This window comes from Giraffa tippelskirchi, chromosome 12, assembly GCF_054371585.1.
Source record: "Giraffa tippelskirchi isolate mGirTip1 chromosome 12, T2T-mGirTip1v1.2.pri, whole genome shotgun sequence".
NCBI classification, from domain to species: domain Eukaryota; kingdom Metazoa; phylum Chordata; class Mammalia; order Artiodactyla; family Giraffidae; genus Giraffa; species Giraffa tippelskirchi.
Window position 1 is genome coordinate 104,563,626 of NC_137286.1, and position 19,653 is coordinate 104,583,278.

The following is a 19,653-nucleotide window of genomic DNA, read 5'->3' on the forward strand; positions in this document are numbered from 1 at the left end:
CCTTGGACTACAAGATCAAACCAATCAATCCTAAAGGAAATCAACCCTGAATATTCACTGTTGCTGAAGCTGAAGCTCCAATACTTTGGCCACTTGATTTAAAGAACTGACTCATTGGAAAAGACCCTGATGCTGGGAAAGATCAAAGGCAAAAGGACAAGGGGACGACAGAGAATGAAATGGCTGGATGGCATCACCGACTCAATGGACATGAATCTGACCAAACTCTGGGAGATAGTGAAGGACAGGGGAGGCTGGTGTGTTGCAGTCCAAGGGGTTGCAAAGAGTCAGATGTGACTTAGTAACTGAACAACAACAAGGCAAAAACGCTACTTGAAAACATGTTAAAGTTAGAAACACATGACAAAGTCTGAGGAAATGGAACTATGCTGTCAACACAGGATTCTGGATGGTGTAGGTGTGTTTCACAGAGTCGTGGATCTATCACCCCACAATGAAACCCCACGTACATTACAGACTCTCCTCTTTTCCCACCCTCGAACCTCCTCCTCCACCCTAGAAACCACTAGTCTATCTTCTGTCCCAGTGGATTTGCCTCTTCTGCATGCTTCATGCAAATGCAATCATATATGAGATCTGTTACTGGCTTTTCTCTTAGCACAATGTGTTCAAGGTTAATCCATGTTGTAGTATTACATTCCTCTTTGTGGCCAAATGACATTCCACTGTATGGACGTACCACATTCTATTTATTCATTTGTCATTTGATAGACACCTGGACTGTCTCCCCTTTGGGCCACTCTGATGAAGCTGCTATGAACATCTGCACCCAGTTTTGTGTGGACGTATGATTTCCTTTCTCTTGTGTGTATATGCCTCGAATGGCTGGATCATGTGTAACTTTACATTTAACCTTTTAAGGAACTGCCCAACTGTTTTTCAAAGCAGCTGCACCACTTTTCATTCCCGCCAGCAATGTAGGAGAGGTCCCATTTCTCCCCATTCTTGCCAACACTTGCTACTGTCTTTTTGATTAGCGATTTTATAGTGGGTGAAGCAGTAACTCACATGTGCTGCTCTGCATCTTAAACCAAACCCATTCATCCTTGAATTTTGGCCTCAGTTGTTCTTCTAAACTACACAGTTAAGTAAAAAATAGGCCCCAACGGCCATTCTTAAAACCCAAAATAAAATCAGGATAATCTAACACTCTTTTAATAAGTGTCACTTCTGCACAGTACATACACCTTTATCCCCAACCCTATGAAGCTACAATAATGCCCAACAGCCAGGCCTTTCTGAATAAAAATCTCAGGCTAAGTTCAAGTGCTAAGGCTTCAGGGTGACAAAACAAACAACAAAGTTTTAACCACAGCTTTCAGGAGAGAGCCCTGGACTGGAATTCAGTTACACACACACAGAGTACTGGCAAACCTGACCCATTGCCTCCCTTCTCTGCACCTGAGCACACGGTTCGGAGCCAGTCACAGAACCACATCCTCTGAAGTCCCTCCTGGGGATAAAGTTGTCGAAGCCTGAAAGTTTAATGTAATTTGCAAACATGCCAACTTCCGTGCCTAAAAGATTTAGCTTTGCACAGCACAAACACTTTGAGCTCAGCAGCCAGACAGGCTGGGTTCTATGTCCAGCTCTGCCACTTAGTAGCTAAATGGCCACAGGTCCTTTAACATCTATCTTCCTATGTCAGTTTCCTCACGTGAAGGTAAGACCGCTTTCTTCAAGAGGTGATGAGGTTTCATAAAGCTAGCGTAACTAAAGCATCCAACAGAGCAGCCGGCAAAGAGCAGACATCTAAATATTAGCGTCCATCCGTCTTCCCGCTAACTCTGGGCAAAGTTTCCCAGCAAAGAAAGCCTTCTTAGCAAATGTCCTGGGCATTGACAGCTGAATGCAAGTTCTTGTGACCAGAGGAATCCATTATAAAGCACTCTGCCACATTACAGTCGGCAAATTGCTAAGGAGAGCTTAAAACAGGCTTAAATTGTCTTTAAAAAAATTGGCTTAAAACGGGATGGGGGAGTTCTTGGGAGGGAACTCAGGGATGAAGAGAGAGAAGAAACCTTATTTTGGCCAGGACAGAAGCCTACAAGCATCCTCCAGGCTCACAGACAGCCTGCAAACAGAACCAATGCAAAGGACAGAAGGATGAAAGGTATATTCCCACACCCCGATGGGAAACGCGGGTGTAGACTGCCCGCCTTGAGTGGGGAGGGGTGGGGATGGGGCTGGAGGCCGCAGGGACACGGGTGGGGGCTGGCTTGGCTCCTGCGGAGGTCTCAGAGGAAGCCGAGCCCCCTCCTATCTGGGAATTAATGAATTGCTCCGACTGGGCCGCCCTCTCCTACCTGATCTGGTTGTCACAGAATTTGTTGAGATGCGGTTGGTTGAGGTAAATGGTGCGGGCTGGTGCGTCCAGCTGGTCTCCAACAGACGTGGCCCGGGACATCTCATCGTCTGCCTTCTTGTAGCCCGGAGGAGGACGGACAGGTCCTGCGGAGAAGAGGCGCGGGCAGAACGCAAAACACAAAGAAGTCACGCAGGGCAGCGGCGGCAGCACCGGCGGGCGGGGACTAGCTGGAAGGATGCTCCGGGCGTCGCGCCACCCAGTCCCTCTGCTGCCCTGGAGACGGGCGCCAGCCCCGCCCCGCCCGCTGGTCCCCAGGCGGAGGAGCCTCTCCGGGGGTGGGAGCCTCGGCACCGCCTCCACTCGTCCCTCCCCCCTACCTCCCCCTTCCCTCCTCTCTCCATCCTCCCTCCCCAAACCTGCAGCCCCTGCGCCAGACCCGCAAGGTCCGCGTGGATGGTGAGGGGCACACGGCTGGAGGAAGGGCCCCCGTGGACTGTGGGGATGTGGGGAGCAGAGACGAGAGTCTCCCCTCCCCCGGGCGAGCTCCCCCTCCAGGCCCAGAGACCGAATTCTGGAGCTAGGCTTTCTGGCTCCTTTGTGCTTGGGAACCGTGAGAGGGCTGCAAGGGGGTGTGCCCTGCACTCGGCCCCAGGAGAAGGGGCTGAGGAAGACACCTCTGTGCTCCAAGATGAAATTCCCAAACCTCAGTGCAGAGCCCTGCCCCCCGCCCCCCGGCTTAGCCTGCACAGACCAGCAGATGCCCCTGGCCACCCGACCGCAGAGCACTGCCCATCCCACTTCACGGGTACATGCGAGTCTGCACCCGGAGCCTGCATCCAGAGTCTCTGTAGTTAAGACCCAAGCCCGTCTGTCTCCTTAAGACGCGATTTCAGCCATACAGCTGACCTTCTCTTGGGCTAAAATTCCCCACTCACCTTCATTTGAGGAGGGGTCAGCAAGGGGAATGATGACATAACCATTACTGAAACCACTTCCCAGGGCTCACCACCACCACCACCCCACACACACACACACCTCCAACCACAAGGCAGGCTCCCTCCCTGGACAGGGCAACCCAGCTTGAGCATTGACCTTCAGGGAGGAGGCCCTGAAGTCCAGGCTCACAGAGAAATAAGTGCCCTGCAGGTGACGGAGGCCTCTCTCCTTTTCTTTAAATCCCACCTGCTCTAGTACCTGCCGCACGTCCCATCTATAAAAGAAACAAGTGTCGCAGAACTTAGGTAACAGGCATCTCACTTCAGACACAGCCACTTCATGCTCAGAAACGTTTTGAAGTAGACAGTTTGAGCTATGTAAATTTATCATCTTTTTCAAGTGATTAGAATCCTGTTATGATCTGTATCCTAAGATGGGGACACTCTAGTTTAACACTGGCTATTGAGAGTTGACATGCTGTCATGGGATGTGCTCACAACCAGGTCCCTGGTCACAAGCTGGGTGCAGGTCTGAGTACAGGACCCCCCATTCTCAGACCAGCCCTTCTAGCCCTCATTCTCTGGCATCCCTCTGCTCTGCCCCCTGCTTGTCCACCGGGGGCAGCAGAGAGCAGCAGGACCTTCAAGACCAGCTGGACCTCAGAGGAGGCTGGTTTTAAAAGATTTGCTGATTTAAGGCGGAGACAGGATATTTTTGAAACCAGCCTATACAAAAGTGCTGCTTTCCTCTCTGCCCACTTACCCCACTTTGTTCTCCTCCACAGCCGGTATCATCATTACCTGACATTATTTATTTATGGTCTGTCTCCCCAAGGCCAAGAGCAGAAGCTCCAGGGCAGCAGAGATGTATTTCGTCCACTACAGGGACCTGGTGCCCAGAACAGTGCCTGGTACATAACGGGCACTCGTATTTGCTGGTTGAGTAAGCCATATAAAGGGTCGCTTTGAATTCTCCAGGCAGGGACACGGTGATGGGCATCAAGGGCACAAACCCCACACCCTACTGTGGGCAGAGCCACTCACTTCCAGGTGGCCTTCATTCAGTGGCTTCAACTCTAGCTGCACACGATCACTGAGAAAGCTCTCACAATCAGCCGGTTCCTGGGTCCGGCCCTCACCGATTGTGCCTCTTGTTTTTAAAGCTTCTTAAAGTGATATGAATGGGTAGCCACGGTTGAGAATCCATGGTGAGATGCAGGTGAGAACACAAAAACCAAAAAGCTGGCTCCTGCTCTCAGAAGTGTTAACCAGCATAACCCCAGTTAGCAGTGACTAGGACCAAGTGACTAAGAGGGGACTTGAAGGTGCCAGCGGGGTCAGAGGTCAGCGGCCACTTTGTGCCAAGGGTGGAGAGCTGGTCAGAACAGTGTGAGGGCAGGTCTCAGAGCCTTAACCTCTGGGTTAGGTTTATAGTAGGAAAAAGGAGGACAATCTGGGAGAGGATGAGAAGACCTCAGACAGAGGCCCCGTAGACAAAGTGCATTGGGGGGCAACTGAGAATGACAAAAACCAGCACTGAGCATCCAAATTGGGAAATGATAGAAAGGAAACTCAGAAAAATAGTCAGTGGCCAGACTGTGGATGATTTTAATGCCTGGGGAAGAAACCTGGACTTCATCCTGAAGGTCAGATGAACCACAGAATGTTTCTAAGAGGAGACAAGCATCCCCAGCAGTGACTCACAAGACAAGCACAGGAAGAGACAAGGCAGAAAGTGAACCCCACCATCTAGGAGTGAAAGTGAAAGGCACTCAGTCATGCCTGACTCTTTGTGACCCCATGGACTATACAGTCCATGGAATTCTCCAGGCCAGAATACTGGAGTGGGTAGCCTTTCCCTTCTCCAGAGGATCTTCCCAACTCAGGGATCAAACCCAGGTCTCCTGCATAACAGGCGGATTCTTTACCAGTTGAGCCACCGGGGAAGCCCAAGAATACTGGAGTGGGTAGCCTATCCCTTCTCCAGTAGATCTTCCCAACCCAGGAATCGAACCAGGGTCTCCTGCATTGCTGGCGGATTCTTTACCAGCTGAGCTACTGGGGAAGCCCAACCATCTAGAAGCAAAATGATAGAAGCACCTATTACATGGAGAAGGGAAAAACAATGGACATGAGAAACATCTCAAAAGAAAATTCTGCGTGACTTCTTCTGGACAAAATGTGTGGACCGAAAGAAGAAGAAATACTGGATAACTGAGGTGTGAAGAGAAGACTGAGGCCAAAAAAAAAACCATCCTTGATAGAAATAAGAATGGAACCAAGTTTTCCCTAATAAGTATTTCAATGTTGGATCATAAATATTGGGGTGAAAAATTACTGACACAATTGGTGGAAATAACGTGAAGTGAATGATTTCCCAAGTACATGTCATCTATCAAGCCAGCTCACCTTTCTATACAACTACGGGGCCAAATCTGGAATTTTAAGTAGAAATACTGCCTCTACCTCCTCATCCCACCTCCAGGACTCATATAACTTTCTTCTAGCTCAGGGGCTGCATCATGACCTAATCCTGCTTTGGAGAAAGACATTAATATTTTGAAAATAACTAACATGATTTGTTGAAAATGTCTTGCCTAAGGAGAATGCTGTACCATATATAGCAAAGCACATTATGACCAAGGTTTCAAATTCAGACTCATGAGATGAATTCTGAGTTAATGCGCTAGGAAAATACCACAGTATAAAATCAAAGTGTATGTTTACAACTCCCCCATGTACATAAGCCTGGTGTCAGCAGGAACTCAGGAAACATCTACTGAGAAAGAAGCCAAAGTAAAAGGAAAGAACAGACTCAGGTGAGCACAAAGCAACCCAGACTGGACAGTGGACTTCCAAGGCCACGAGGGCAGGGGCTCTCTCTAGTTCACGGCTCTACCCCTGTCCTCCTATCAACTGGGTACACAAAGGGCTACGTGGTTATGTGGTCTGAGTTGACCCAGTAAGAGTCTGTCTCCTGGGAACTTTGACGTGGGACCCAGGGAGATGATTTGTTTTTCTGTTAATCTGTCTTATGTCAGTTTGTTTATTAGATCAACTGGAGAACCTCCAAGGACAGAAGGAACATTTTTCTGCCTTTTCACATGCAAAGTTTTACTATCATACAGAAGGAATTCTTGGGAAAGACTCTTGCCTTCCTAAGTCAGAAGCCTGTTAAAGTGATAAGCCTTTTGGCAGCACTGCCCCCAGCTCTGTGGGAAGTGTCAAGCCTCGGCCACTGTCACAGAGTGAAGAATTCAGCTGGTCTTAGTCCTGGCTTCCCAGGGGGGAGCCTCTGGCCCCCTGGAATCTCCCAAGTGATAGGAGTATCTGTTGTTCATGTTGGAACCTTCTGAGCACACCTGAGTTTATGCCAATGGGGTGACTCCTGTGGACCCTGGACAGTCTTAGGATGGGGGCTGACCTGCCAGGAACACCATGTGATTGGAGGGCTGGGGATTGAGCCAGTTGACATCAGCCTGACCTCCTGAATGGGAGCGCAGGGGGAGACATGGGGACTGGGGACCTATATACAGGAGTCCCATAAAAATATGAGGACCAAAACACAGCCAGGAAATTGCAGCTTATGTAACATCCTGAGCTAATGGGGCAAGGGGGTGTCAGGACACGAAGGAAGACCTTTCACGGGAGGCAGAGGAGGTGTTTGGAAAACAAAGGTCGCCCTGCGCCCTGTTATGCAGGGAAGTTTCTCAGGTAGAAAGTTATCTCAGATGAAAGTTCAGTCATGTGGCCAATTAATAACACCCGTGTAATGAATGGGCTTCCCTGGCTCAGTGGTAAAGAATCTCCCCGCAATGCAGGAGACCCAGGTTCGATCCCTAGGTCTAGAAGAGCCCCTGGAGAAGGAAATGGCAACCCCCTCCAGTATTCTTGTCTGGAGAATTCCAGTTTCTTTTTTCATGAATCCCCAATAAAACTACGAACACCAAAGCTCAGGCAGTATGTCAGGAGAAAGCTTCCCACAGGGAACCTCCCAAGCCTCACTCTGACTCTTCAGGCTAGACCTGATTTGTACCCTGTCTGATAAAACTATAATCATAAGGAGATCAAATAAGTCAATTGTAAAGGAAGTCAACCCTGAATATTCATTGGAAGGACTGATGCTGAAGCTCCAATATTTTGGCCACCTGATGCAAAGAGCTGACTCATTGGAAAAGACCCTGATGCTGGGAAAGATTGAAGACAAAAGGAGAAGGGGGCGGCAGAGGATGAGATGGTTGGATGGCATCACCAACTCAATGGACATGAATTTAAGGAAACTCCGGGAGATGCTGAAGGACAGAGAAGCCTGGCATGCTGCAGTCCATGGGGCCACAAAGTGTTGAACTCGACTTAGTGACTGAACAACCAATAACACTCTTTCCTGAGTGCTTTGAGTTATTCTAGTTTATTATTGAAACCACAAGGTCAATGGGAACCCTGAATTTGTAGCCATTTGCTCATAAGTGCAGGTGCTCTGGGGACTCCAGACCTTGCAGCTGGTATCTGGCTGAGGACAGATGTAAAGAATTGTGTCCCTAATCTGTGCAGTTTGACCAACTCCTGGTAGTTAGTGTTTGAATCTCATTGCAGACACCACTCTGAATTCTAGGATGACAGAGTCAAAAGGGAAACTTCAACAGTTACAGAAATGTATTAGGTAGGTCCAATGAAAGCAAGGTTAAAAGCCAGACCTGCAGACACTTGGACCCAATTCTCCTTCCACTGGGCCCAGCTGCCCCATGAGCTCAGCCCCCCTGAGCCCTGGTTTCTTCAGCCACAAAACAATACACAAATCAAGGGCTGGCAAACTTCTCCAAAGGGTCGGGTAGTAAATATTTTAGGTTTGGGGCTACATGTGGCCTCGGTCTCTTTTTTTAAACACCAAAGTCTAAAAAATGCATGAACCATTCTAGCCCCTCTTCAGATCAGATTTTGCTGACTCATATAAACCAAGTCCTTTCACAGTTAAACTGACTATATCCCAACCCTCATCTCAAGGAAAAGTTAGATTAAATTTCTGCTTTATCAAAAAGACAGGACATCGAGTTCCTGGCAACACAGGTGCTTGGGCTTTGGCCGCATGAGTTAAAAGTTGGCTGGATAAACAAGGTCCTTGCTCAGTTGTGTCCGACTCTGCATGGAATTCTCCAGGCCAGAATACTGGAGTGGGTAGCCTTTCCCTTCTCCAGGGGATCTTCCCAACCCAGGGGTCGTACCCAGGTCTCCCACATTGCAGGTGGATGCTTTACCAGGTGAGCCACAAGGGAAGCTCATAATGTACAGCACAGGATATCAATATCTGTGATAAACCATAATGGAAAAGAATATGAAAATATATGTTTATATAACTGAAACACTTTGTAGAACAGAAATTAATACAACACTGTAAATCAACTATATTTCAATAAAACATTTTGTTGACTATTTTTGTATCTATTAAAATATTTAAAAAACTTTTTAAAGTTGGTTATGTCATTTTCCTAATTTTTATGTACCTGTAAAGTATGTAAAGATGGGGGGGTTGCCTTCAGAAAGATTTCCAAGAAAAGACTCCAGTCATCACAGAGCTCTGCAACAAGAGGTACATGAATGTGTGTGTGCACGCGCACACACGCACACACACACACACACTCTCTCTCTCTCTCTCTCCTTCCCAAGGAGTTTCAAGTTCAACTCCAGCATCTACCCACATTAACAAAGATGTTTCTAAACCGTCAAGACAGACATGGAGCAGTCTAGTAGCCAGGGAGGCACTGGGGCTGTTAGCTCTCATAATAAAATCAACATAATGAAAACACTGCACAAATGCAAAATGTGTCTCTTCTCGCCTTGACAGACACACTTCAGAGGCCTGTTCTAGACCCCACCTTGTGCAAACCACATCTCCCCAAACACAGCATCTGTGATCCACTTCCACCCAAGATTTCAAAGGAAATACACCAACGGGTCAGGATCTTTCATGACTGCAAATGCCTATTAGTTTCTCTTTTCTGGGAAAGAGAAGATGGGGAGGAAAGTACGGGCCATGGACTATTTACGATTGATGATGTTGCGGGGCACCATTTCACCCGGAGTCATGGGGCATCTTCCAGACAGAGGCGCGATGCCGAGTGGTGGGAAGGGGAAAGGCACACAGCCTTAGGCAGAGGCTTACATTTAACAGAGGCAACAGAAAGAACCAATAACCTGGGAATTCAGAGGACAAACATGACTACCAGGCTCATGCAGGCCAAAAAACCAGAGCAATTTCATTAAGGAAGAGCTTTCACTCAGCTATTAAGAATGGCTATGATTTGGTTGTGCAGACAAAGTGCAGAGCCTTCCAGGAACAGTATCACACGAGCAAAGACACAAGCCAGTGATGCTTAAAATTCACAGCCTGGCCGGCTCCAGCTGGTAGGTGAAAGGTGAGCCATGGTCACCCGAAGCCTAGTGTACAGTAAGCCCAGCTACACAGACTGGGCTGTTCCTTGAAGCCCGTTTTATACCTTGTGTGCTTAGTCGCTCAGTCATGTCCGATTCTTTGTGACCCCAGGGACTATATAGCCTGCCAGGCTCCTCTGTCCATGGGAATCTCCAGGGAAGAATACAGGAGTAGGTTGCCATGCCCTCCTCCAGGGGATCTTCCTGACCCAGGGATCAAACCCAGGTCTCCTGCTCTACAGGCAGATTCTTTACTGTCTGAGCTACCCAGGGAGACAGACACATTAAAATCCATCATGTAAATTAAAACAAGTATGCTTTTCATGGAACTCTGTTCAATGTTATGTGGCAGCCTGGATGGGAGGGGAGCTTGAGGGAGAATGGATACATGTATTTATATGGCTGAGTTGCTTTGCTGTCCACCTGAAACTATTACAATCTTGTGACTCAGCCATACCCCAATACAAAGTTAAAAATTTAAAGTTTAGAAATAACAACAACAAAGACTATAATAAAGTGGTTAAGTAAAGGAAAAAAAAAAGTGTACTTTTAAGGAAATACCTTTAATAACTAAAAACAAAGAAGAAAAACTATGTTTCAAATATTTGATTCAGAGGGTTTTTCAACTGGACTGGATTGACTGAGACTTAAAATACAAGCCCAGTGAGTTTTCTGAAGCAAGTCCCCCTTTTGCTAGAATTGGACATTCTCCATCATTTCCTGGGCCTCAAAACTGGGCTGGAATTACAGACTTTAAACCCCACCCCCAATTCAACATGCGTGAACAGTCTCTGCTCAGTTAATCCTAGGAGAGGGCCAGTTTGAACTTGTAGTTTGCCTGTTCTAGGTGTTTCAGGCTTCCCTGGTGGCTAAGTAGTAGAGAATCTGCCTGCCAGTGCAGGAGACGCAGGTTTGATCTCCAGGTGGGGAAGATCCCCTGGAGGAGGAAATGGCAACCTCCTCCAGTATTCTTGCCTAGAGAATCCCATGGACAGAGGAGCCTGGCGGGCTACAGTCCATAGGGTCGCTAAGAGCTGGACATGATTGAGCAACTAAACATGCGACACACACACATACACACACACAAGTGTTTTGAGACTCACAAGACCTTGGCCAAAGGTACACAGGCTCACTGCACATGTTCTCATAGCCAGTGCTCCTGTCCAGCACCCTGGCGACCCATCTCTCCCTTGGTCTTGGAGCTCCTCTCCCCTCAAAGCAGCCTTCTCCACTCCTCAGCTCTGTCCCCCAGGGCACTGGCACCTGCCTTTCCTTCCACCAAGTCTGCTCCTCTAGGCTTGGCTTTGCCAACACCATCCCATCACAGCCCCTGACAACCCGCCATCTCCACCGCACTCCTCAGCTCAGTTCTTCCCTGATGCCGCGTCCTTCCTTTCACTGCACCTAGGAAACCGGTTTGCTCACCCTCTGACTTCCAGCATTAGCTGTAAGCACCACGAGCAGGGGCCCCGCTCATGTCAGTCGCCTCCATGTCCCCAGTGAAGGGACACAGAAGGTGCTCAATAAACGTGTCCAACGAACAAAGAGAATGTGACCACAACACATCCTGTCTTAAGTGGACAGAGAAAAATGTAGGTTGAATTCAAGGAGTTGCAAATTGGACCGTAAGGTACCACCCAAAAGGGACCTGGGGAAGAAAGGGTTCTGTTTGGAGCTTAGTCCAATTTTATAATTTTAAAAGTTCATGTAAGTGGTGTTAACTCTCTTGAGGAAAGATGTCTGGCTGCCAGAATTTCACCCTCTTCCTCTCTCCTTCAGATGGCATGGCGGGGGTGGGGGGAGGGGAGGGTGGGAGGTGGCAGGGCGTGGGCGTGGGAAGAGCCCAGACCCTTGGGTGCCTTCTGTCTCCACCGGTCTACAAGGTGACATCCCGGGCCCCCTGCTGGAATCTGTGGCTACAGCTGGTGACAGATCTGGCTTGGCTCCATCAGGGAGCATTCATGTCCTCAGGAAGCTGCCCCTCACCTGGGCTCCCTCTGCTGAAACCCCCACTCCTGCCATTGTCTGAATCCAGGCTGCCCACATCAGCCGTCCACCTGCAGCCTTGCAGAACTAGCCTCTGGTCAGCCAGAGGCTTTCCAGTCAGCTCCCGGACCTCATCGACTGTCAGGCAGGCAATTCAAGAAAACGAAACCTACAGCTCTCAGTTTTACCCTCATGTGTCCCCCACGCCTCGGCTCCCCAACTGGGGAAACCTTTCCCAGAGGAGAAAAATTCAGATGTCGCTTGTCCAGTGTTTCTTCTCTCCCAACCCCTCTCCTTTCTATCCCGAGAAGATCAAACACAGAGGCGAGCTTCTGAGTGCCCAGCCCTGACAGCATCCTTCTGGATTCCAAACAACCCTTTAAAAACCCACTGAGGCACCTTATCTTCAAGCTGGAAAATGCTGAGTCAAGACTCCCAACATTTGTTGTAAATATGACAAAAGGGTGAGAAACTGACCTGCAAAGACTCCTCGTAACCAAAATCTGTGCTTCCATGTCCGTGCTCTTCCTGAAAGGTGGGAAGTACAGCACCATGAGGTTTCTCCTGGAATTTCTCATCTTCCCAGGGCCGTCAGGGCTCTGAATGCCTACACGTCAGATGCCACATTCAAGAGAAAGGCACATGCGTGTGCATCGGCCACCAACCAGTGTCACATGCAAACCAGCCTGTTAGGGTCCCATGACCTGTGGTGACGAGCAAAGCTAACACTGTGCTTCCGTCAACAATCTTAACGTAACCTCGAAAATGATGCACAGAGTTGAAGAAACCAACATGGAGGTCAACTCATCCATCTTCATGGCCAACTCATTACATACAAAAGATACTCTTCCCCAGTGTGATGGCTCCTCATGACTTTCCTACTGATGTGACATTCTGTGTATCACGTTTCTTCTCAGACAGAGAAGTGAGAAACTCTCAAACATGGGAAATCATTAAAAAGGCAGCGCAGCGCCAGGGAGACGCAGACATCCGGAGCTCGAGCCCCTCTGCCAACTCGGTGTCGCCACATCTATTGTCTCTGTCAGGTCACGAGGTCATAGATATGAGGTGATGATAAGAAGCACCTCTATCTTCTGTCCAGCCTTGTCTAAGCATTTTATCTATGTTAACCCTTACGATCCCTATAACAATCACAGGGTAAGCATACTCACCCTGGGAGAAAACAGAAAATGGGGCAAAGAGTAACTCCCAGGTGGCACAGTGGTAAAGAATCCGCCTGTCAGTGCAGGAGACACAAGAGATGCAGCTTCAATCCCTGGGTCAGGAAGATCCCCTGGAGGAGGAAATGGCAACCCACTCCAGTATTCTTACCTAGAGAATCCCAATGATAGAGGAGCCTGGCGGGCTATAGTCCATGGGGTCAAAAAGAGTTGGACACAACTGAGTGTGCGTGCACACACACATACACATGCGTGAAGTATAACTCTGCAACTAGCTCAATGGCTACACGTTGAATTTTTTCTCTGCAGTTCAACACAAGCAGCTCCTAGGTCTTTGTTCACTCTGATAACCCTCCCCATCCTTCAAACCTCCTCCTCGGAAGCAGCTCCTCTCAAACCCACCTGCAGAGGGGAAGCAAGGCACCTCTTACACACACCTGCACCCCTCCCCCCACCTCATCCAAGTCTCCTGTCGATGCTTGGTCTACACACACACACACATTCTGCCCTGGTGTCACGCAGGCACTGGCCACCAGGAAATCCGTTTCAGCCCCAGGTGAAGCCACAGACAGGGGGCGGCAGACACAGAGGGCCCAGCACAACTTCCCCTGCTCACACCTGGGTGAGTCACACTTGTCAACAGGAATGCATGTTTCATTTCAATGTCTATCGTGGAAGCATGCTGGCATCTTGGCCTATTCATGCATACTCAGTCGCTAAGTTGTGTCCAACTCTGTGCAACCCCGTGGATTGTAGCCCACCAGGCTCCTCTGTCCCCAGAATTCTCCTGGCAAGAATATTGGAGTGGGTTGCCATCTTCCCAACCCCGGGATCGAAATTGCGTCTCCTGTGTTTCCTGCATTGCAGGCGGATTCTTTACCCACTGACCCACCTGAGAAGCCCCTAAGTAACTTTCAATTTGAAAGACAAATTTGCATTCTGTTTTGAATTTTACCATCATCCTCTAAGAATAATTTTAAGACAGTTTTGAAACAAAATTATATTAATAGTTTCAAAGTCAAAAGTCAGTGTTCTAAACTTAATTATGTTTTATGTGAAAGTCACTTAGTTGTGACTGACTCTTTGTGAACCATGGACTGTAGCCCACCAGGCTCCTCTGTCCATGGAATTCTCCAGGCAAGAATACTGGAGTGGCCATTCCCTTCTCCAGGGGGTTTTCCAGACCCAAGGATTGAACCCAGGTCTCCTGCATTGCAGGCAGATTCTTTACCCTCTGAGCCACCAGGCAAGTTCAATTATGTTTTATAGCAAGATAAAAATAATTAAAGCCACTCCCCCAAAAAGAGTTCCTTGAGGGATACATAAGATGTATCCACCTGAAACGCACAGCTTATCATCAGCAGTGCCTCACTCTAGCTCAAGTCTTGAAAAGTGAAAGTCTTAGTCGCTCAGTCAAGTCTGACTCTTTGGACCTCAAGGACTGTAGCCCACCAGGCTCCTCTGTCCATGGGTTTCACCAGGCAAGAATACTGGAGTGGGGAGCCATTTCCTTCTCCAGGGGATCTTCCTGATCCAGGGATCAAACCCAGATCTCCTGCATTGCAGGCAGATTCTTTACCATCTGAGCCACCATGGTAACATGGTTCCCAATTCAGTTCTTTCCTATCCTGTTGCTACGGGTGACAGCTGTCAAGCGGCCACTCCCTAAGGGTGAAATTTCAGCCTCACTGTAAATACAAAGCTGCTGAAGCCTGTGGCAAGCTTCCCACCTGAGACGACACTATTAATGCAATGATCTCATCACAGCCAGACACCAGATGTTACAAGGAACTCAAGTCTGTCTAACCCAACGTCATAATCCTACCTCCAGGACTCATAACAAATCTCTTAATCTTCCTGACCCCAAACACTGATAGGCCCTCCCGAGAGGTGTTCGAGTTAACAAAGAGAAATTTTACAATCACAGAGCTTTTTTATTAATGATTCCATGAACCTCTATGTCTGTAATTGTCAAATAAAAGAGTTCCAACACCATAAGAGGAGAAGGAAATAGCAACCCACTCCAGTATTTTTGCCTGGAGAATCCCATGAACAGAGGAGCCTGGTGGGTTACTGTTCATGGGGTCACAAAGAGCTGGACACAACTGAATGACTAAGCACAACACCATAAGAACACTTAAGTGTCTAAATATCACCTACTAGAATTCCTCAACACATGCATCACTCTCTTTGTGTCAAGACTCATTTTTCCCAAGAATCTCTCTTGTTTACTTACTTTATATTCCAGCCAGCAAATCCTCTCCCTGGTCCACTGATGAGTTTCAGAAAACAAGGGGATCCCGCGCCCACTAGTCCTTCCGACCATATTGCTCCTGTACCTTAGAATTCTAAACTGAGTCCCATATTTCCCTTGCACAAAAAAGCAGTTCACTTGTATATTGCACTATCTGACCTGACAAACTCTTCTTTTCCTACAGTGGAGTCACAGTTCATACTGGAAAATATTTTCCAGGTTTAAGGTTGCCCTCAAATTTGTATCATGGTGACGCAATGCATCACAAAAAAAATAAAAAACAAACCCTGTCAATTACCCAGATCTCCTGGTATAAACCTCCTGGCTAGAGGACTGGTAAGTATAGTCATGAATTACCCAAAGACCAAAGACTATTCCATTACAGCTCTCCAAAGTGTCTTTACAATGGGTATTGATGCAATAAGGAAGAACCTCGGTATGCTATTACAAGTTAATCACTACAGGGGTGTTCCCTATAAGTTTAAATTGCACACACTGGCCCGTCTCTGGGAACCCTGCCTCCCATGTAATGAGCATTAAGCTACAATACCTTTGTTTAGCTTGCAGGAAACATCCTGTGAAGGGCTGCAGGAAGGAAGAAATTAACACATCCATCCACTCTGAGACTGACCCAGAAACAAGACTTGATCCTTTCCCCTTTTAGTATAAAAGAAGCCAGACAGCATTCAGATGACAAAGCCTGGAATAAATACATCTTCCCAGAAGCCGGAGAAGACATATTACATATTGAGGAACAAAGAAATATCTCAAACTTCTCATCAGAAACTATGCAATTCTAAAAGAAAATGGAAAAATATCTTCAAAGAGTTTAACTTAATTTAGAATTCTATACCAAGCAATAATAACTTTCAAAAATGAAGGAGAAATAAAGACTTCGTTTTTTAGAAAAGTAAAAGGCGACAGAATTTATGAACTACAAGAAAAGTTACAGGAAGATTTTTAGGCTGAAGGAAAAGAATATAGATAGAAACTTAGATCACACACACACACACACACACACAAAGGGATGCCTACAACTGGAAATACGTTAGGTAAATGGGACATTTCTGTACAAATTTTTAAAAAATTTTAATAGATAATATAAAAGTGTGTTGTGCAAATTATACTTGGAACTAAACTGATTTCCTAAAGGAAATCAATCCTGAATATTCATTAGAAGGACTGCTGCTGAAGCTCCAATAGTTTGGCCACCTGATGAGAAGAGCCGACTTATTAGAAAAGACCCTGATGCTGGGAAAGGTTGAAGGCAGAAGGAGAAGGGGACAACAGAGGACAAGATGGTTGGATGGCATCACTGACTCGATGGACATGAGTTTGAGCAAGCTCCGGAAGATGGTGAAGGACAGGAAAACCTGGCGTGCTGTGTAGTCCATGGGGTCACAAAGAGTCAGACATGACTCAGCGACTGAACAACTGTTGTAGCCACGCATTCTGGGAAACAAACTCCCTCAGAAGGACAATGCAGATAGTGGAGTGCAGTTTATTACACCGGTGGACCCAAGCCAGAGTCTCCTCTTAGCCAAGGACCCTGACCAGTTTTTGTGAAAACCTTATATATCCTAAGTGTAGGTACCCAAACCCACCTCCCCAAATTCCCTGAAACTAGTCTGAACAAAGGAAAAAGAAAGATACAATCAAAGTTAACCTGTGATTAATATGCCTTAAGCCTAGGTAGTTAACAGTGGACAATTATCAATAGTTTGTGGTCATACCCCAATAAGCATAATAGAATGTATGATTCCATTCCTTATACAGATAATTAGGGTATTCTTTTAGGCGATGGAGAGCCCTGGGGCTCTTCCTCTCAGGGGCCTGGTTTTCCAGTTGGTATGTAGACTCCATAGATACTGGGCATATAGTTCAAAGTCCACAGTCCAGCCCAAGATGGAGTCCTGCTTTCAAGATAGAGCCTGTTCTGTTTCCTCCTTCAGTGCTGTTAAACTCCAGCCTCCTTTTGGTATCCTGCTTATTATCTCTTTTCATTTAGCCTATCTGTTTTATATTTAAGATGGATGTCTTATAGATTGACTATAGTTCGATCTTTTTAATTCATTATGAAAGTTGAATAAATTAGAGTACTTGGAGTATTTATAATTAACATAGTTATCAATGTGCTTGGGTTTAAATTCTCTTTGTTTTTTATTTGTCCAATCCCTTCTTTGTTCATTACTTTCCTCTTTTATCACTTAAAAAATATTAATTGTGTATTTTAGATATTTTTTGGTGGCTGTTCCAGGATTTCCTATATACATCTTTTAATTTTCACTTTCTACCATCAAATAACAAAGTATTTTATGTCTAATGTAAGAACCTTAATATGGTATCCTTTATTCACTCCCCTTCTATCCTTTGCACTATCTGGTTTGTTGTTGTGAAGGAGGAAACAGAACAGGCTCTGTCTTGAAAGCAGGACTCCATCTTGGGCTGGACTGTGGACTTTGAACTATATGCCCAGTATCTATGGAGACGACATACCAACTGGAAAACCAGGCCCCTGAGAGGAAGAGCCCCAGGGCTCTCCATCGCCTAAAAGAATACCCTAATTATCTGTATAAGGAATGGAATCATACATTCTATTATGCTTATTGGGGTATGACCACAAACTATTGATAATTGTCCACTGTTAACTACCTAGGCTTAAGGCATATTAATCACAGGTTAACTTTGATTGTATCTTTTTTTTTCCTTTGTTCAGACTAGTTTCAGGGAATTTGGGGAGGTGGGTTTGAGTACCTACACTTAGGATATATAAGGTTTTCACAAAAACTGGTCGGGGTCCTTGGCTAAGAGGAGACTCTGGCTTGGGCCCACTGGTGTAATAAACTGCACCCCACTATCTGCATTGTCCTTCTGAGGGAGTTTGTTTCCCAGAACGCGTGGCTACAACAGCACCAGGCAAAAGGAGATTTTACAGCAATTTTACCGGGGTAAAAGGCATCTCTCAGAAAGATGAAGGACTCAACTCACTAAGAAGACTTAACACTAAATATTTATACCTCTACTCAAAGATACATAAACGAAAACTAACAGATTTATATGTAGAAACAGTCAAAGCCACAGGTATACTTGGAGACTTGAATATGTCTCAGCAGTTGATACAACAAGGAGAAAGAGAAATCAAGAGTGAAACAAGCAACCATGCAGCAATTTGAATATCATTATAAGGCAACTTGACACAGTGGCACTTCCAGAACACTCCATCCAACAAAAGCATATGGTGGACCATCCGACAAGATAAACCACAGTTTATACTATGAAGTCTCAACTCCTTTAAAAGGGCTTAAATTATACAAAACATGTTCTCTGACCACAATTATAAATCAATAATGAAAAGCTCTTTGGAAATTTCCAAATATTTGAAAATTAAAACACACTTCTAAACGGTAGGGCAAACGAAGAAATGAAAAGGAAAATCAAGAAGTATGTCAAACTGAATAAAAATAAAGACAAGAGAAAGATAAATATGTGTGATTTCATTTATATATGGAATGGAAAAAAAGCAAAGGAACAAACGTAATAAAACAGAAACAGTTAGAGATTCAGAGAACACACATGAGGTTGCCAGAGGGGAGGAAGGTGGAGGCAGCAGGGAAATATGTGGGAGAGATTAAAAGCTACAAACTTCCAGCATGACTCCAGGGGATGAAGTGTACAGCCCCAAGAACAGAGTCAATAATACTGTAATAGCTTTGTGTAGCCACAGACCGGTAACTAGATTTATCATGGTGAGCATTTTCAGATGCACAGAAAAATCGAGTCACTATGTCATGCCTCTGAAGCTAACAACGCTGTAGGTCAATTATACTTCAATTTTTAAAAAAAAGAAAAAAGCTTATATTTGAAAGCTCACAAAGGAAAGGTTAGGGGCAAACCAGGGAAGTTATTCTCAACAGTATAAGCAGAGAGGACAAAGGTTTGAAGTCCAAGTTAATCTATCTGCTCTCAAATTATTATCCCCCTCTGCTGTGGCAAACCGAACATATTCTCTTTTAACATTAAGCAGAAACAGAGTTTTTAAAAAGTTCAGGCAGCATCAAGGTGGTGCGACCATTCCTCTTTTCTCTCCCTGTCATTTACAACTAATCACACATCCATGTGTGTCCTCAGTCATGTCCAACTCTTTTTGTAACCCCAAGGACCATAGCCCACCAGGCTCCTCTGTCTGTGGGATTTCTCCAGGCAAGAATACAGTAGTGGGTTGCCATTTCCTTTTCCAGGGCATCTTCCCAATCCAGAGATTGAAAACTGCGTTGGGGAGATGTCTCCTGCATTAGCAGGTTGAGTCTTTGGCAGGTTAAGTCTTTACCACTGAGCTATCTGGGAAGCCCGTGGATATCCATAACTGGGAAAATAGCGCCTCAGCCATTTCTTTCAAAAACTAGTAATAAATCCACCATATGACCCAGCAATCTCACTACTAGGCATATACTCTGAGAAAACCGTAACTCAAAAAGACACATGTACCCAATGTTCACTGCAGCACTATTTACACTAGCCAGGACACCGAAGTAACCTAGATAT

At 46.2% G+C, this 19,653-nt stretch overlaps 1 protein-coding gene across 9 annotated transcripts in view; it reads right to left on the bottom strand.

The window, feature by feature from the left end:
* Positions 1-19,653, bottom strand: part of LOC145530151 (phospholipid-transporting ATPase IB) — a 452,251-nt gene that overhangs the window by 390,436 nt on the left and 42,162 nt on the right. For 7 of the 9 annotated variants that reach the window (XM_081551000.1, XM_081550992.1, XM_081551002.1 and 4 more), the window contains exon 2: positions 2,328-2,472. In XM_081551000.1, coding sequence (XP_081407126.1) covers positions 2,328-2,472 — 145 coding nt within the window. Of the gene's footprint in view, positions 1-2,327; positions 2,473-12,153; positions 12,205-17,443; positions 17,573-19,653 lie in introns of those variants that run through there. The other 2 variants (XM_081550999.1, XM_081550997.1) reach the window with 2 other exon arrangements.